An 18,259-nucleotide genomic window follows, 5' to 3' on the forward strand; every position below is an offset into this window, starting at 1 on the left:
CCATAAATGCGCAGCAACACACATGATGGTTCAGCCCCAACGGGCTTCACATGATCAGGTAAGCTGCACTTGTAAAGCAGGTTGCTGAGTCCACCACTGCCAACACACAAACACACCGGTGTGAGTCATCCTTCCGAATTAGCTCCTCGTCATATGGACAAATTATTTTAGCATGTTTATTATACTTTTCATATAATATGGACATATAATATCATTTAAAGTTCTTTTCACTAGTTCATATCATAAAGTCCCTAAAAACAAGCATATAGAGCACACTTTAATAAAAATAATAAACAATAATCAGGTCTCCAGATCTCCAGGATGTGTGTCACGGACTCTACATTAAAAATAAGTGATACATAAGGATGCACAAAGTTCACTCCATCACACGCCTACAGCCTAGTTGGCAGTGCATCTGACCCCCATCAATCATCTTGAAGGTGGTGAAACAAAATGGCATCATTTAGAGCTGAGCCTGACTGGGTTACATAGTTGACCAGGTCACTAGATTCTGACAAGCAGACATGAGATGCACAGAGGAAATAAGGAAATTTTATAATCACATATCTTCATTGAGTGTCTACTGCTTCCCAACCCTAGATATTTAGACCGGTTAAAGAACTCATGTGCATGTGACTGCTGATCAATGCGTAAATCCCGAGGATTGTCCACCCCCAAAAAAATTATTTTAAAAATATCGCACTCTCTATTGTGAAAAATATATGTATGTATACCTAAATAATTGTGTAAGTAGACCCCACCCCCCCGCAAAAACTGCATTTAGAAAGAGTTGAGTTCCCCCTCTGCTTCCTCACAGTGGATTGACCCACTGCCTGCTTTCCCAGTTCATCTCACCTAATCTGCACACATGAGTCAGGTGTGTGGCTGTGGCTTATTATTTTATTATTATAATTATATTATATAAATATATAATTATATTATTATTTTGTTCACTTTAAATAAAGCGATTCTCTTTAATGTAGCTTATGCAGACTCATTCATAAATATTTGCAGCAAAAATGCTGATTACTGACGTAATTTTCCATGTATCTGCTATATTAGCGATTAAAATCTTACGTATCTAGTTAACGTTAGCTTGTTTACAATAGCTGGTTGCACAGTGCACTGTAACCTTTAATCCTTTTTTAATGCCTTGTTTTTATTGTTGTGATTATTTTTATGATAGTTTTACTTTCTTTGAAGAAAAACTTTGAAAATAACCATCATGACGCAGTCTCTGTGCTACAATAATAATCTTTATAAGTACAATTAGTCTATTATTTGTGTCCCCCCTTCAAAAATTTGCTCATGAGAAATTTTATATTTATTGTCCCCCCCTACTATTAAATGAAATTTACGCCCATGCTGCTGATAGATAATGACCTGTGATATGGGATATGATAGCCGCACCCTTGCAGTGTTTTAAGGTGCCGTGTTTAAGGTGCTGGACTAGCAATCAGAAGGTTGTGAGTTCAAATCCCACGTCCGCCAGGCTGCACTAAAATTTTAAGGTGCCGGACTAGCAATCAGAAGGTTGTGAGTTCGAATCCCACGCCCACTAGGCTGCACTAACATTTTAAGGTACCGACTAGCAACCAGAAGGTTGTGAGTTCGAATCTCACGTCCACCAGGCTGCACTGTAATAATAGTGTTTAAGGTGCTGGACTACCAGTCAGAAGGTTGTGAATTCGAATCCCACATCCACCAGGCTGCATTAAAATAATAATAATAATAATAATAATAATAATAATAATAATAATAATAATCCACCATCTATTGCTAATCGGAGCACACGATACTACAATATTCTCGACTTTTTTATGCACCTCACGATGCTGATCTCAAAATCCTCCTGAGTGATGATCTTCCACGCCCCGGACAAGAAGCTCTGACACCATGTGAAAGCTCTGCTCCTCGTTTCTCGGTCCACTTCCTCGGTCCTTCCATCCTGGTACGATTCCGCCTCGGAGTCCTCTTCCCCGTTCCCGTCCAGCAGCAGCTCTCTGATCGCCGGGTTTTCCACCCGCCCGTTCACATGGGGTTTGTGTAAAGCCCCATCTCCTGCACATTGTCCGGCCTGCATGACACTGTTACTCAGAGCAGAATGACTCCCAGGGTCACCTAGTGCACTGTTATTAAAGAGCTCCACGTAGTGACACAAAGTCCAGTTGCTATGGTTCCCATGTGCCAGATAATGATCCCGTGTATTAACCGGTACGTCACGCGTTTACAACATTTATACTAATAACAACAAACCGAATTAATAATCTTCTTCAAATATCCAAATCCTAAACACACACTTTCTAACCACAGGCCGTCACATACAAGGAAATCTAACTAACACCTGTCCACCGCTACGTTTTACTCACTTCCGCATTCGGTTCACTTCCAATCGTTTCCTCGCACCCTAAATAGGTCCCCTATATAGGGCACGTACTAGCGTCTTCTACACTCAATGTAGTGTAGTGTACAAGAGGAAGTGTTTCTCCGGCTCTCAGATATTAGCACCAGAATGCTGACAAGAGTTTTGTCCAATCAAATCGCGCATACGTCGACAAGCCTGATGATATTGTTAACTGATTGGATGTCTGATAGAACTGGCTCCGCCCCTTTATTTTAAGACAACAGCCTATAGTGTTTATGTAGAGGGCTAGTACTTAAAAGGTAGTTCATGTGTGAATAATACAATTATTTCTAATTTGCATCTTGAAGAATATTTATTAAAAATTAAAAGGCAAAAGTTAAAAGTTAAAAAATTAAAAGGCAAAAGTTAAAAGTTAAAAAATTCAAAATTCATTCATTTTCATCCACTTATCCGAACTTCTCGGGTCACGGGGAGCCTGTGCCTATCTCAGGCGTCATCGGGCATCGAGGCGGGAATCGAACCCCCAACCCTGGAGGTGTGAGGCAAACGTGCTAACCACTAAGCCACCGTGCCCCCCTAAAATTAAAAATTAAAACTTTAAATTTTAAAATTTACAGTTAAAAGTTGAAAAATTAAAATGTAAAATAAAAAAAATACAATTAAAAATTAAGTTCTTCTACCAAATCTATTGTTTGGATCTTTAAATGAAGGAGGCAGACTTAGACCTTTTTGTCTTTTCAGGATCCTCACAATGGGAGGCCTTGTTTTTATTAAAAGTAGTGTAATACAGATAGTTGTGTGTAATATATGTAAAATAAAAAGAAAATTCAAATAAAAACCTTCAAATAATCAAACAGTATTAAAATAAGTAAAAGTAATTAAGATGCAAAGATTATAACAACCCAAGAAACACTCTCCAAGTGTAAACTTGTGTTTGTTCTATGATGCACCCAGAGTATAACATGCACTGAGGCTGTCTACACTAGAATGCATACACAATGTAATTCAAGACAGGCTTTTATACATTCTGTATCATTACTGTTGCCAGTTGTATTTGGCTGTCGTGTTTGATCCCTGGGTTTGAGCCTTCTCAACGGCCACCAGCTCGTCCCCCAACCATTTCTCATCTCCCAATCATATCTCGTCAGAAACTCTGTGTGCTACTAATGTCTTTTTTCTATTCTCAAGGGTAACAATTCTACATATGGTTATATGGTTGCAGTTAAGTTCCTGCAACTGTCAGGCTGTGATTATATATGACTGAAGCTTTTTGACAGCAAGCGCTGCAGATTACTCCCAGGGAATACACAGTAGGCTTCATAAGCTTTTACTACAAGAAACAGCTTTTCATCTAAGTTTACAGACAAAATAAGCAATATTAATCTTATCAATTCTAATACAGAAGAATACATGATTATAAGAAAAAGAAAAGCAATTCAGAGTTCTCTTGAATGTCTGAAAATATAACACAATAAAACAATGCATTATAATCTTCTTTTCTTTTGGAATCTTCTTCCAGCTGTCTAGGTACAGCTTCTGATCCCTCGGTGTCTTCTTCTAACCACTCATATTCAAATCTCTCAACTCTTCAACCAACTCTTCAACCTTTTCTATTTTTACATCAATTTTCCTTAGATTATTTACCTTACGTTTCTCTTTTCTTTCTCTATTTTTCCTTCTCTTTGTATTATCTATGTCCGTCTGTCTTCTGACAGATAAGTTAATGATTGGTTGTGGTGTACCTTTATATTTATTATTATTTATTTGCTGAGAACCCGTATCAGGGTGTAGGAAGAGTCCTGTAACTCCATCCCGTACATGCCAGGGTCTCACAACATCCCATACATGCCTGTGTCTCACAAAATGATATAAGAAATTAAATTAATTATAGCATTCTTCTTAGGCTAGAATTTAAATATGTTATAATCTATTGAATGGCCTAATATAGTGGGTTATTATAATAAAAAGGTGACCAAATGTTATTTGTTTTATTGAGCATGAAAATGAAGACCCAATACAAATGAATTATTTAACATATCATTTAAATGGTTTTTAATCTTATAGTTTTCAGTCATATAGAACATACTATCATATGAACATTTTTCTTTATATACATAGGAGGGTTTTCAGTAATGTACGTGCTCTGGGATTTGTTAAATAAGATGGAAGTCGCCCTAGGAGCGTAATTGCGTAATTGACCTTGAGTTCATTGGAATGAAACACCTTGTTCTCAGCTCAAACATTTGCACTGCATTACACATCACATTCCAGGCTCCTGAAACACAAATCCAGTTATAATTCTTACTTAATACTTAATATATAAGTAGATAATAAAGGATCATCCAATGAATTAACGCGTGCATAGTGTTTTTAATGACATTATGCTAGAGAAAAACACTGGTAAGGTCGTGGAGGACCTATAGGCCTGTGATTATTTCTTAAAGGATGCTGTGGAAGCGGGAACGCGCATCGACAGGGGGCGCGCACGCTGCTGGGTTCTTCCCTGATCTGCAGCGATTTCCTATGAACACCGTCACGCGCTCTCTACCCACGCACAGCAACAGCATCATCACGGTGCGGACCTCACGCATCCGTGTTGTTCACCGAGATCAATCCATCTTCCCCAAGCGCGCTCCCCGCATATTTTGGGTAAGGTAGCAGGTGTATGGCTGGATTAGAAAAGAGGACCGAGCTTATTCTTTACACTCAACTAGTTCTCTATTTTTATTTGTTTATTTAATTATTTGGTTCATTTGGTAATAATTCTTTCGGGTTTTGGATCCGATCTGCGAGGTTCGGGCCCGGTAATCGCATCTGCAGTGTGGAAAGAGACAGGGAGAGGCGCGCGCACACACACACACACACACACACACACACACACACACACACACACACACACACACACACACACACACACACACACACACACACACACACACAGCGACGCTTGGTGTGTATTTGCCTCCGTCCCCGCCGTCTGTGGATGGGCCGCGCGCCTCCGCAGTCACCGCTCCGACGCGTTTAGTGGATGAAGATGGCGGACAGAGCCGAGATGTTCTCCCTCTCCACCTTCCACTCCCTCTCTCCTCCGGGCTGCAGGTAAGCAAGAAAAGCGCAGCATCCGTTTCATCAGCATTTTTTAAAATGATTATTTTTCTTTAAATCCGACAGGATTGTTTTTTTTTTATTATTATTATCTTTATTCCTTTATGTATTCCTATATATGCGCCACTTTTAGAAAAAACAAACAAACAAAAAAATATATATATATGGTGATGGAGAGGATGTCCATCTATACGCGCGTCCTTGATGATGCGTCTGTTGGTTCTCGGGTCTCTTGATTGTGTGGGAATAATATAATGTACCCGAGTCTGTTTACAAATAGGAAATTCTCCTGGAAACGAGACTGAACTGTAGTATTATTCATTTCCATAGCGCAGGATCCTCTTCCATAAGGAGAAAGGAGGCCCACGCCCTATTGGGCTAATATGTAAACTGTAAACATGGTAACTTAATTCGTATCCAGGAGTGTAATCAGAATAATAGCCATGTTGTCATGTATCTTAGTTCAAGGGTTTAGGTCTTTAACTGTTTCATCTTTGCATTGTTAAAACATATGGGATGAATACAGTGTGCACAGGCATCCACGGATGTAGTCTTGCACATAGTTATCGATTTTTATGCTTTATGAATAAATGAATAGGATGTTTGTCACATTTTGTGTAACTGCAGATGAAAACAGCACTGTGGTTCTTTATCGCTTGTCGCTTAATACGTTTTGTAGAGTGTGTGTCAGAATCCAAATGCAGATAATCCAAAAGCATGTGCTATACGAGATCCCTTTTCTACTGGGAGCGGCCAGTTTTGCATTATAAATAGTAGGGAAACAGTAAACCCAAATCTAATATCTGTAAACATATTCACACACAAACGTACACCTGTAAACCTTGATCTCCTGCTAACTGCTTCAAGTCTCTGAATTCTTATCAGAATTGAAGAGCTTAGCAATTAAAAGTGGGTTGAAGGAAATTTTTATACAAAGATAATCTATGCATAAATGTTCAGAATCTGTTGGCTGATGCATGAATTGTCTTGTATTCCAAATACAGGGGTAAGATTTTAAAAATTATAATTAGATAAAAAGCTAAAAACATTAAACCAAGAGTACAAGTGGTGAGTCTTGTAGTATATAAGAATCTGAAAACTATTTAAATTCTGTTCCAATATGCGCAATAGCTTTCACCCTAGAGCTTCTAGAGGAAAATAATTTAGATAAAAGGGTAGAGCAGACACATGACCAGTCAGGGCATCACAAAATGATTACAGCAGCTTGAATAAGCAGGTAATGGATGAGAAGACCACCCTAAAACAGAAATAGAGGGTTATTAAGATGGCAGGCTTAACACACCACCTCGCTATCTCTCTGAATCATTTGTTTTTTTTTTCTTTTGTCTGTTCTATTAGCCTCCTTCTTCTCATCTCTCTCTTTCTCTCTATCTCTGTATATTAACTCTAAATATGATTTCCCTTTCTGTTGTTATGATGAAAATACAAATCCTTTGCTTTGTCCTCCTTTTTCATAAGCTTGATGCTGAAACAGCTGAAATAATGGGCACTGCTGTGCTGTCTCTAATGCTTTAGGATATGAGTCTTATAATGGAGTGTTTGTGTGTGTGTGTGTGTGTGTGTGTGTGTGTGTGTGTGTGAGAGAGAGAGAGAGAGAGAGAGAGAGAGAGAGAGAGAGAGTGTGAGTGAGTGAGAGAGAGACAGAGAGAGAGAGAGATTAGAAAAAGAAAATCTTTTTTGTAAAAGATTTACTTAATACTTTTGGTAAATCTTAAGGGGAAAAAACAAGCCAAGAATTAAATAACGACCTTTGCATTATTTATCTTTTTATAAACAATAATAAGTAGAAAAAAACATAAGGACAATTGACTATGAATAAGGTAATTATATCTATATTTATTCCAAGGATTAGTTATCAAGTGATAACTAATCCTAATAGTTATTAGGATTCAAGTGTCTCCAATGCGGTGTGTGCAAAACTAAGACCATCGGGCCAAAGGACAGAAAATGACTCAATCCATAACCCATATTTTTTGTCTTAAAGAAGATCAGCATATTTTAAATTCTATGCTTATTGCTATAACAAATAATTAAATTACTCTTGATTTATGTGTTACATGGGCTGTATATAAGCAAAGATTTCTATTTTGGTTGGTAAATGTAATGCATAGAAATGTTTGACCCCACAGAGTAAACGTACCCCTCTGGTGCCTTAGTAACACCATGAGGACGTTTATAAAACAGTTCTTATAAAATTAGGAAAAAATGTCAAGCTGATCAGACAAGTATGTGTGTTAAGAATGTAATAAAGTTTAATACATTGTCAAATGTAGTAATTACAAATGTTTAGATGTACTGTAATCAACAACAGATTTAGTCACACAAACTAGACAATAAAAAAAATAAATATATGTAAATAAATTTACAATGTGTATTTAGTGGTATGTAAATTATACCACTGTGCTGTGATGCTATAGCAATGTGGATAAGATTGTATTTCGTTCTATGTGATAAAGTACAGTTTTCAATTTTTTTCTTTTTGATCCTGGCTATTAATTTACTGATTCTGGGTTTATTCCTGTTTCTGTCCTAAAAGGCCACGATTTCTAGCTAGATTTTTTTTCGCAGCTTAAGTGTATATCAGTGCTGTGGTGATTGTATGGCTTGATTAAATTAAATCTTCACGGTGGACGGGTAGATTAGTTTCTGTAACTCCTCACAGGCTTTCTCAGATCCTCTTTCATTTGACATTTTTCCATAACAATGTAGAAATGATGCAATAATCCATTTAAGCACAGAGGTTAAAAATCTTTTCTAAAGGCTCCTGGGATTTGAAATCATGACCTTCGCATCACTATTGCAGAAGATTCACAATTGACTTGCCCTTTATTCCCTTCTCCATACTATAGCTCAGCGGATGTGTGTGTGTGTGTGTGTGTGTGTGTGTGTGTGTGTGTGTGTGTGTGTGTGTGTGTGTGTGTGTGTGTGTGTGTGTGTGTGTGTGTGTGTGTGTAAATGCTCTCTTAACCACGGATTGAAAATTGAGAAAGATTGGAGGCTCATAAGGAGTGATCTCGATACAGGAGCTCATAATCCTTAAACAGTTGAAATGGAGGGATGACTAGATATTCATATGATAAAGGTGTATTAAACCATATTGTAATCTCTATACGGCAGACTCAACAGTACATTTTAGTGAAAGGTAATATGTAAAAAATGACATGATGTTGTTAGGATATTTATTTCTGCTTCCTTTCTGAATTAGACTTGCTATGGATTAGTATTGCTGTAAACAAGAACATACTCATGAAAATACATCATTTTGGAGTATACAGTATACACAGTTTATGAAATGATTAACTCTTTCTGTGTCAAGAGAAATCTATTGATCTGTGAATGTAAAAGTTCATTTCATTTCATTCAACACTGCTCTTCAAACTTTTGTGTTTTTGATTAATGATCAATTATTATGTTTGTCTGCAATGTACTAGGTTAAAGATTATCCAGGATTAATTTGAGGAGAAAAATTTTCATTCACTCATTTGTATATTCATCGTCAGTAAGAGCTTTGTCCTGTTCAGGGTCACAGAGAATCCATAGCCTTTTAAAGGGAACTGGCTGTCAGATGAGAACACATTGTGCAAGGGACAATTTATAGTGACTTGTCAATCTATTGGAAATGTGTTTTTTTTTAGAGCTAATAGGAAACTTGATGTCACAGAGGAAACCCAAATGGACATAAGGAGAACATGCGAAGCTCCAGGTTCCAGACAGGAACACATGAATAGAATTCACATTCAAATCTTTCTAGCAATACCTTATTGAATACCAATATCAGCAATATAGCAATACCAATATATTAAACCTTTTACTTCTATTTAAAGGTCTTTTTTTCTGATTTTGTGTACATTTTGTGTGTAAATATGACAAATGATTCAAAACCATAGCAAAATTACTGTACATCACGAAGGTTAGTGGAACTGGTGGCTCTTTGTCCTCGTTTCTTTCTTTGCTGACAATAAAAGGACATGAAAAAAGAATGTGTATTTAGGGGCAAATTCAAGGCAAACCAGGACTAACCAAAAATAGACTAATATTTTATAGGTTAGACTGACCTTGTTCTGCTTCTGTCCTCTTCAAACACCACTGCCTTTGGCTTCGTTATACACTATCTAACATTATACACAGTGCACATGCAAATTCAGGTCAATTAGACAAATAATTATAACTATAATACTAAATCACTTTATTGTTTATTTTTCTGCTTAATGGACGTTATTGAACAGAAATCCTGTGTTGTTTTTTTGGCATGACATTACAGTAAGTTAAATAATACAGTTTAGTTTCAGCTTCGCTTAAATGATTGTGTAAATCTTCAGAAGGTGCAATTTACAAAATATATAAAGCAGAAAATGCACCGATTCACATCCATAAAGAAACCAAAGAACGTGCATGAGACACAGGGAGAAAACTTGAAACTCCTCAGAGACAGTAACTCAAGCTTGGGATCAAATAAGGGACTCAGGAACAATGAGGTTGCACATCACTCTGTCAGTGTCCTGTCGGGTTGAGCTCATCTTTTACGTAAAAGTATCTTTGATGTGGCAGTGACTTGTTGAGTGTTGACGATAATGAATGATTCAACTTTTATAATCACACTGCATGACATATTAGGTCATTCTGAATATGAGGGTGTATGTGTAAAAGACAAAGAGAAGATAACGATAAAGAGAAGAGAGCTAATATGTGACGACAGACTTTTTCTATAGCGTGTTAAAGGCGTGGGTTCTGTTATGTCACACATGTACCATCGGCATTTGGCAGCGAATCAAGCTTATTGCAGCACATGTCTGTTACAGCTACACACTGAAAACGTGTGTGTATGCATTTAGCCATGTGACAGTCGGTCATGCAAATAAATCAGAACAGATCATGTCACCAGCTAAAAGAAGCAAGTAATGCTGTCTGTCATTTTCAGCCACTACAGTTGCTGATACCACTTAGGTAATGACTCGAGATACAATGACAGCTTTTAGACAGATTTTTAGACAGCTTTAATGAAATCAAGCACTTTCATGTTGACGCGGAAATACAGACATGATCAATTCTCTCATTACTATAATAAAAAAAATTACGTATGTATGAAATGATTGATTGCATAAAATAACCAAAAATTACAAAGCAGTCCTAGGATAAATCTTTGCAAAACATTGTGGTATCTATACAGCGAGATCGAGCATGGTGTCTGAACAGCGTCACGAGACAAATCACATGACTTAATTATTGAACTGTGTCTGTTGCTGTAAAGTAACAAACTCCTCTAGTTTCACCAAAACTCTATAAACAAATTTATGTTGCTGCAGATACATTGTGAGTTTTCATCAATGCAATACTTTAATATTGTGCTTATTGGTCTATTTTCTTCGTCTTCCTTTTTTTTTTGCCTGGAAGCCTCAGATTTTGCTTCGAGATCTTCCAGTTTCAACACCATGTTGTACTATGTGTATGATTAATGCAGGGCTAAAAGTTGCAAAGCTTTGCTTATAGCTTTAGGCCTGCCGTCTGGTTTAGCTGCCATTTTCTCTCTCCTTCGATTTTCTTCTTAAGCTCTGGTGCTCTTATCTGTGCATAAGCTGATATTATATCATTATCATATATCATTATTATATTAGGTCATTTATGGGCAACACATTTACATTATGTCAGATGGGAACTGTGTTTTATATGGAAATTATAACAGTGCAAAATGATTTAGGTATAAAAATCAGATAAATATCGTATTATAAAACATTTGGGTTATATATTTGTATAATTTATTTAGTCTGGGGCTTTCTAACAGTATTTAGTACAGAAGTGCAGCTGTGTATTCATCTGTTATATTGTTAGTGAAGTCCTTCCTTCTTTGCCTGTTTTACTGCCATTTTCTTTAATCTTTCTGTCACTTTTGTCATCTAACTATCCAGTCTCATCTCCTAACGTTACATAATTTATGCAGGCACATGGTGTGCAGTGCTGCAGGCTGTGTGTGTGTGTGTGTGTGTGTGTGTGTGTGTGTGTGTGTGTGTGTGTGTGTGTGTGTGTGTTCACATACTGGCAATTTTTAATGAGCTTCTTCATTACTGTCGCTTAAAAAAATCCTATTATTTGATTTAGAGAGAGAGAAGACTGGAATAAAAGCAGGATGTAGAGAGGATGAAAGGGAAAGCCCATACTCTCATTGTATGCTGTTAAATTATTGTGTGGTATTAAAATTACCGTAGCATTCCCTCTGAGCGATAACGTGTAAATTGGTAGCCACTCTGGAAATCATCCCTGTTGTGCAGTTGTTATGAAAGTGGGGTGTCAAGCACTCTTGAAATCTTACATCTATTCCTTTTCGTTTTGCAGGAACGAGAGTCTTCATACTACTTTACTAAATAGTGTGACACATGCAACTTAGAATTATTGCATGCCGTGTAATAAGCACAATGACTTTAATGTATGTATTATGCTTTATAAAGCAAAGAATACACATATCACATACATTCTCTCAAAGTGCTGACTTGAGACCCAAGAAGAAAGTGGGATGAGTCAGCGAATGAGCTTGTACTGGTAGGAGACAGTTGTCATGGTGACAGCTGTTAAAGGTGACCTCACCCTTCTTAACGAGCCTAAACCCTCTGGGTTTTTCTCTGCTAATGCTGTGACATCATCCCTTAGCCAGCACTAGCTGCCATGGCAACAGCCGATGACTGGCAACTGATATTACACTGCTCATGTTACATTATAGTGCTGAACAGTCCCCACCTTCTGGAGGGAGGAATAGGAGGCTTCAGGGTGGGTTGCTGTAGGGATTGATTTCAGCGACTGATTTTTTTTATTTATTTCAAGTTTGTGACGTTCATGAAAATTGAACCATGAATAATAGCGAGTTCTACTGCCACATGACCAGTAAAGTAATATGGATGTACCTTATTGATCCATTGACTGATTCATTGATTCTGAAATGGCTTCTTGAGAGCTCAGGCAGTATATTTTCTAGAAGTGTGCGTTCATTTGGGCTGTTAAAACGTTTGCATTTTTTGAGTTTTGAATATAACTTAAGGCTGTTTTAACACCACTGCTAGAATTGTGAACAAAATCTTAATACCAAGATAAAGTCTATACTGAGAAAGAATGAAAGCAATGTTATGTATCATTCAATGAAACTCACACTGAGTATGTACCTGTGTAAATGAATTTGGATTTTGGATAAGGCTGCTTTGAGACAATGAGCATGCAAGCGCTATACAAATAAAATAAAAATAAATTGCATATTTGTTGTCTGACGACTGTATACAGTACCTGACTACAAATAGGATAAAAAAAAACTCAACTTTTTGTTTGCTCCAGCAGAACTAACAAGTCATAAGTTACAGTAAACCTTTCATGAACATTTTGTACATTTGCATATTTATATATCAGAATTAATATTGCAGATTTGATGTTAGATTTCCAGACCATTTCAGCATTTAATAACATGTTGAAGAATGAATAAATTTGCTGTTGTTTAGTCCTAGATCTTGTTCTTCAAAATACCTAGATGCTTAAATGCTTTTTTATTCATTTACAGTAGATCAGCTTTGGTGGAGGCTTTTATGATTTAGTTAAGATGATAAATACAAATACTATGCATTGGTTTTCTACCTGTGTAAATAGAGGTAGCGGTAGTAAGTCTGTATTTTTATATTTCTGAATGTTTGACAAATTATGTTCTGGTTAAAGGATTTGGACATCTTGGAAGTTTAGTTCAGACTCACTGGTTTAATACAGGATGTGGAAGTGAATACCTGAATAAACAGATAATAAATATATAGTCTAGAAGGCATTTGATAAACTGTTTGTATTCTGTGCTTTAATGTAGAATCGACACTAAAGATGATTTTTTTTTGCATGATTTTAATTTTTAATGGAAAGATTGCATTTCGACATATTGTATGGGAAGATATATTTTGATATCTTTTTTGAAAACATCAAAACACATTATTGAATTTACTAATAAATGCCAATATTGAAATGAAATAAAAAAAAAAAATTCAGCAAGTAGCAGACTGCGAGAGAGATCTTTTCATTTCAATGTAGTTAATACAGGTATTAATTATATTATGGAGATCATAGCTTGCATTAGAGATTTCTGTGGAGTGTTGCTGGTGGTGTTCAGGCAACCTGGGCAAAGCCCACCTGGTTGTTTCCTCTGTCATATGCAGAGTAGTAGGCCCTGAGGAAGACATCACCGAAGATCCAGAGGGGTTGGCTGTTCTGAGAGGGCAGGTAGGTGGGAGTGATGTCAATGGTGCAGTAGCCGCTCTGGGTTTCCTGTGTACATACATACAAGATAATTAGGTGTTAAAGTTACTCACTGTTTATTTCTTTATTTATCAGAACCCATCTGTATATAAGCAGTTGAAGAAAGAAACTTACTTGGACATAGTAAGAGGGACCCAGAGGGAAATTCACTCCACTGATGGTGAAGGTCAAAGTGGGGAGATTACTGACCTGGCTACAGTCCACCGCGTACTGTAAAAAAGATGTGCAGAAAATATTCAGGCAGATTTGTAGATACATCTTCAGGTATTCAAGTCACCTGGTTGTAATAAGGCTATAGACTATAGTACTGAAAACTCTTTATAACTGATGTCTCTGATGCTGTCACAGGTCTAATACATTGCACTCTAACTTCTGAAAAAAAATATCAATCAGAATTTGGCTAAATTTTATAAAAACACCAGTAAATGACTTTTTTTTGTGTAAAGAATATGGTGGAGGCTGTCCACCAGAAGTCAGTGACTGGGAATAGAGATTAGTCAGAGATTCAAAGAAGAGAGGAAGGGCAATTCTGAAGGAGCTGAAGTGATCTGTACCTCTGATGGGAGACGCAGTTATACTACAAACATAGCCCATCTGTTCATCATACAACAACAGCCCAGACACCCTGCAATGCACGTCTTCATGAAAGAATGCTAAGCCATATGAAACCATGTTTGAATTCTGCCAAAAGGCATGATGGAGACTAAGAAAACATGTAGACTATCAGGTCCAATGAGATGAAAATTGTAAGGAAGTTACGATCAGTGCCCAGGATCTGACATGATATGACACCCCTGGAGCAGATAGAGCTAAGGACTTTGCTAAACACCCAACAGTGGCATTTTGGCAGTTGCGCCACCACTGTACACCACCGTTTATACTGTAATGCAGGATGTTTAAAGTTTAAGGATATTTTGTTTGATAAAAACCTATTTCACAGCAATAGGGTGAATACTTATATAATTACATTATGACTTTTAATCTCCTCATAACTTCTACAGTACCTGGCCATAACTGTCCTGCTGTGCCCCAATACTCTGCATCAGAGATGACAAGAAGGAACTAGGGGCAGTAAGGCTGGGGGTTCCGGTGTCCACGATGGCCTGGCAGCCACCGTACTGAGAGCACCAGCCAGTCTGCTGTCCTGAAATCTGGACCCTGAACCAGATTAATGTGTAGAATATAATTAGAAAAACATTCCAACTACTTGAAAGCATGACAGTAGAGCTTCATATCCAACTGTAACGTATACCGAGATGTACGAATAGTTTTCAGAATGATCGATGGTTATGTAGTTACCAATGCTTATGAAGTTTATAATGATGACTTTAACTTACTCCTGAATGCCAATCTGCCAGTAGGTCTCAGAGGTCACTGGTGTCCAGTAGATCTGACCCTGATACATGTTGGTGTCCACAGCGCCGAAAGCCACCTCACTGCCAGACCCTCCAGCTCTACACAATCAGAATAATACAAATACAAAAACAGTTAATAAAATCTCTACAAATGCATAGTTAAATTCACATTTGAGTTGTATATTCCAACTGCTACAATGATGGGGGCCTCATTGCCGTGTGATATCTCTTGCTTACGGGCTCAGATAGATTCCAAAAAGGTTTTGTTCAAGGAGACCCTGCTGTATCATGTTGTCCACAAGGGGCATGGCATTGCCAACAGCAAGAGATGGGTAGGCCAGACCAAGAATTCCATCAAATGGAGCTGAAAGGAAGGGCTGGCTTGGCTCGTTAGTGCTCAGACCAATCTCCTGATTAGGGACTTGGATGCCAGCCAGCTAAAAAAAAGACAAAATCACTGTAAATGCTGTGTTTATTTGTGCATTTGAATACAGAGATCATATTTGTTGGAATTTATATCTGTCAGTCAATTTTTTTAAATGGTAAAAATAGGACTGTTCCTCTCTTACAGTCAGTTACAATAACATACTGCAACATTACATAATATATCATATTTTGGTTGATGTGTGATATAATATATACGGTAGAACACTTACAGTGACAGTGTCATATCCAAAGACACCATTAAGAGCTCCAGCTCCATAGGGCAGGTAGAAAGTTGTGGAGGTGCTTTGGAAGGTGGAGGACTGCTGTGGGTTGAACTGCGTTTGTGCCGCTGAGAAAAGAAATACACAGAACTATATTATAAATATCTCCTTTGCCTAATTGCATATACAGTATGGCTATAAAACTCCCTGGTGTCAGTGTGTCTAATGCAGAAAAGCATTATTATAGAGACAAACTTACTGCATGCCTGGGTGCTGCAGTACACAGAGTTGACCCACAGATTGGAAGAGCCTGTGTCAAAAAGCACCTCAAAGGACTGGGGTGGTGTACCTACGCTGATCACGCCAAAGTAGTATGACTGAAACACAGATGTTAAACTGTTTAGATGAATATTTCAGCTGATTTAAAAACTAAGACTGAGATTTGACTTACATCAGCATAGGTCAAGGAATCAATAGTGGTAGTAGCCAAAACCTCTGGGCGCATATATTTAAGGGCCGGATCAGTATAGGGCAGATGGATGCCCTTCTCCAACAGGCGCTGTCTGATGGACTTACCCTTTTTCAGGGGAACCCTGTAAAGACATACAAAGCCTTGACTAAACACAACACTATGCATAACTAAAGACCAACGCATAAAATGAAGAAGAATGACATGAGCCAGCAACCAATTGGTAAAGATGGAGAACTTACTTGATCATTGCCTCTGAGAGCATGAGGCAAGCGATTAGGATGATTAGGCCCTTCATAGTGATGCTTGTTCTCCTTCTACCCAAATGAACACACAGACCATTCACACAACACAGGCTTTATATATATACACATCAGCCTCATATCATTATGCATATTAACTCATCTTTATCTGCCCCAGCACTTTTTACTTTGATGGAAACACTCACCTAATGCCAGGTTTTACTGATAAGACACACAAACAAGATTTGGGATGGAGCCATATCTTAGAGGCAAAGCGCTAAAAAGAAATGACTAAAATGCATCCTAATTAGTTATAAGTTTATGTTTTTTTCTAATGTAGACACTGAAAATGTTTACTTAATTATTTTTTTCATTTGTTTGAAAAAGAAAAGGGGCTGCATCCTGACAAATCAGAGATCATGTTACTATCTAAAAGTTTATCATGCTCCAATAAAACAACAGATTCTGAAGAATTTGCAAATGATTATTTTTTTTAATTAATTTTTTTTCTTTCTGAAAAACTTGAGACAGGGTAGTTTATAACAGTGCATGGTATAGAGTAAAGAGAAAGAGAAAAGAAAGGAAATAACAAAGAATCTCATTAAATATTGATAGATTCCATAATATGGAGAAAGTTTGAACAGAAATCTTTTAATTATTTATAAATTCAATTTTTATGATTTTTTTTCTGATGACCAAGTGCTTTCCAATACATTTTAAACACTTATTTTTTACTTCTGTATCTCTGTGGAAAATATTTCTATGTTAATCGCTCCTAAGAGTACATACAAACTTTATCTGGCTCGCTGCTATCATTGTATTATTCTTTAAAAATTATCATTCCCTTATCTTCAGCATAAGGGAAAATTCTAGCTGCTATCAGAAACAACACAAAATAGAAACCCCAAGGTTACTGTTGCTTTTTTACTTTTCTAATTGTAACAGCTTTTAACGTTACTGTAACTGCACAATTGTACAATAATTCTAAAAGATAAATATATAATTTTATTATATTATAATATATTATAGATAAGATTGTTATATCTTTTTATTATAATTTATATATCAGTGGCAGTTCATTCATAGTGGTTGGTGCCTTCATTCAGTTCAACAAATACATACATTTTAAATTTCAGTAGAATAATAATTACTCCTTTTGAGTTACCCCGTTTGAATTACCCCTCATGCATGCCTTATTTAGCTTATTTAACTGCAAAAAGCTGTAATAGGAGGCCATTATGTACGGTGTTTATTATGTACAGAATGTATATTGTAATATTTGTTATAAAGATTGAGAGAAATGGAGATCCATACAGCAGAAAAGCCTGAAAGAAATATTATTTAACTATTTACAGTATGTAATTTTGGAAATGTAGTAAAACTGGAAACTTTGCTAAAACCTGTAAACCATGCTTAATGATATTATTTAGAACAAGGTTAAACAATGATGACTCTAAAAGTATGTAAAATAAGCTGCTAGACTCCTGGATTCTTGAATTTCAGCTACTTAAGACATGGTTACTATAAAAAAAAATCCCTCTTTAAGTGAAATCATTGGGTATTATAGAAACAACAATGACGGACAATGATGAAAAGCCATGTGACACTTTAGTCCTGCTTTTTGTCTGTTAATAAGTTGAGAAAAGGAAGTGTGTATATTTTGAATTTCCTGTATCAGAGTGACAATAAACCCTTCATGCAATTCGTTTTATACTAACATACCAACATGGCATGGAGACATTAGAAAAATTGAAGTATCCTTGATTTCCTCAAATGTACACTACAGTATG

The 18,259-nt window shown here is 36.8% G+C and overlaps 3 protein-coding genes across 5 annotated transcripts in view; 1 reads left to right on the forward strand and 2 right to left on the reverse strand.

The window, feature by feature from the left end:
- chkb (choline kinase beta) overlaps positions 1-2,405 on the reverse strand; it is a 12,654-nt gene extending 10,249 nt beyond the window's left edge. Inside the window, exons 1-2 of the mRNA XM_027161994.2 lie at positions 1,827-2,405; positions 1-96 (exon numbers count right to left, since the gene is read on the reverse strand). The exon at positions 1-96 is cut by the window's left edge and continues 13 nt beyond it. Coding sequence (XP_027017795.1) covers positions 1-96; positions 1,827-2,083 — 353 coding nt within the window. The 5' untranslated portion in view covers positions 2,084-2,405. The remainder of the gene's footprint in view (positions 97-1,826) is intronic.
- Positions 2,406-4,864: 2,459 nt separating this feature from the next.
- The window catches only part of mapk8ip2 (mitogen-activated protein kinase 8 interacting protein 2), a 40,084-nt gene continuing 26,689 nt past the window's right edge, over positions 4,865-18,259 (forward strand). For both annotated transcript variants that reach the window (XM_027162060.2, XM_047822555.1), the window contains exon 1: positions 4,865-5,464. In XM_027162060.2, the coding sequence (XP_027017861.2) occupies positions 5,394-5,464 (71 nt within the window). In that variant the 5' untranslated portion in view covers positions 4,865-5,393. The remainder of the gene's footprint in view (positions 5,465-18,259) is intronic.
- Positions 13,380-16,547, reverse strand: LOC113652781 (gastricsin). 2 transcript variants are annotated; one of them, XM_027162061.2, is made up of 9 exons: positions 16,470-16,547; positions 16,210-16,351; positions 16,018-16,135; positions 15,768-15,886; positions 15,349-15,548; positions 15,094-15,210; positions 14,761-14,914; positions 13,871-13,966; positions 13,380-13,765 (listed from the first exon to the last, which is right to left on the reverse strand). In XM_027162061.2, exons 1-9 carry the CDS (start codon positions 16,523-16,525, stop codon positions 13,607-13,609), a joined length of 1,161 nt encoding a protein of 386 aa, XP_027017862.1. In that variant the 5' UTR covers positions 16,526-16,547; the 3' UTR covers positions 13,380-13,606. The 2 variants fall into 2 exon arrangements, with proteins under 2 accessions (XP_027017862.1, XP_047678512.1); XM_047822556.1 differs by lacking the exon at positions 16,470-16,547 and having other exon boundaries at positions 16,210-16,413.

This window comes from Tachysurus fulvidraco, chromosome 13 (assembly GCF_022655615.1).
Source record: "Tachysurus fulvidraco isolate hzauxx_2018 chromosome 13, HZAU_PFXX_2.0, whole genome shotgun sequence".
NCBI classification, from domain to species: Eukaryota; Metazoa; Chordata; class Actinopteri; order Siluriformes; family Bagridae; genus Tachysurus; species Tachysurus fulvidraco.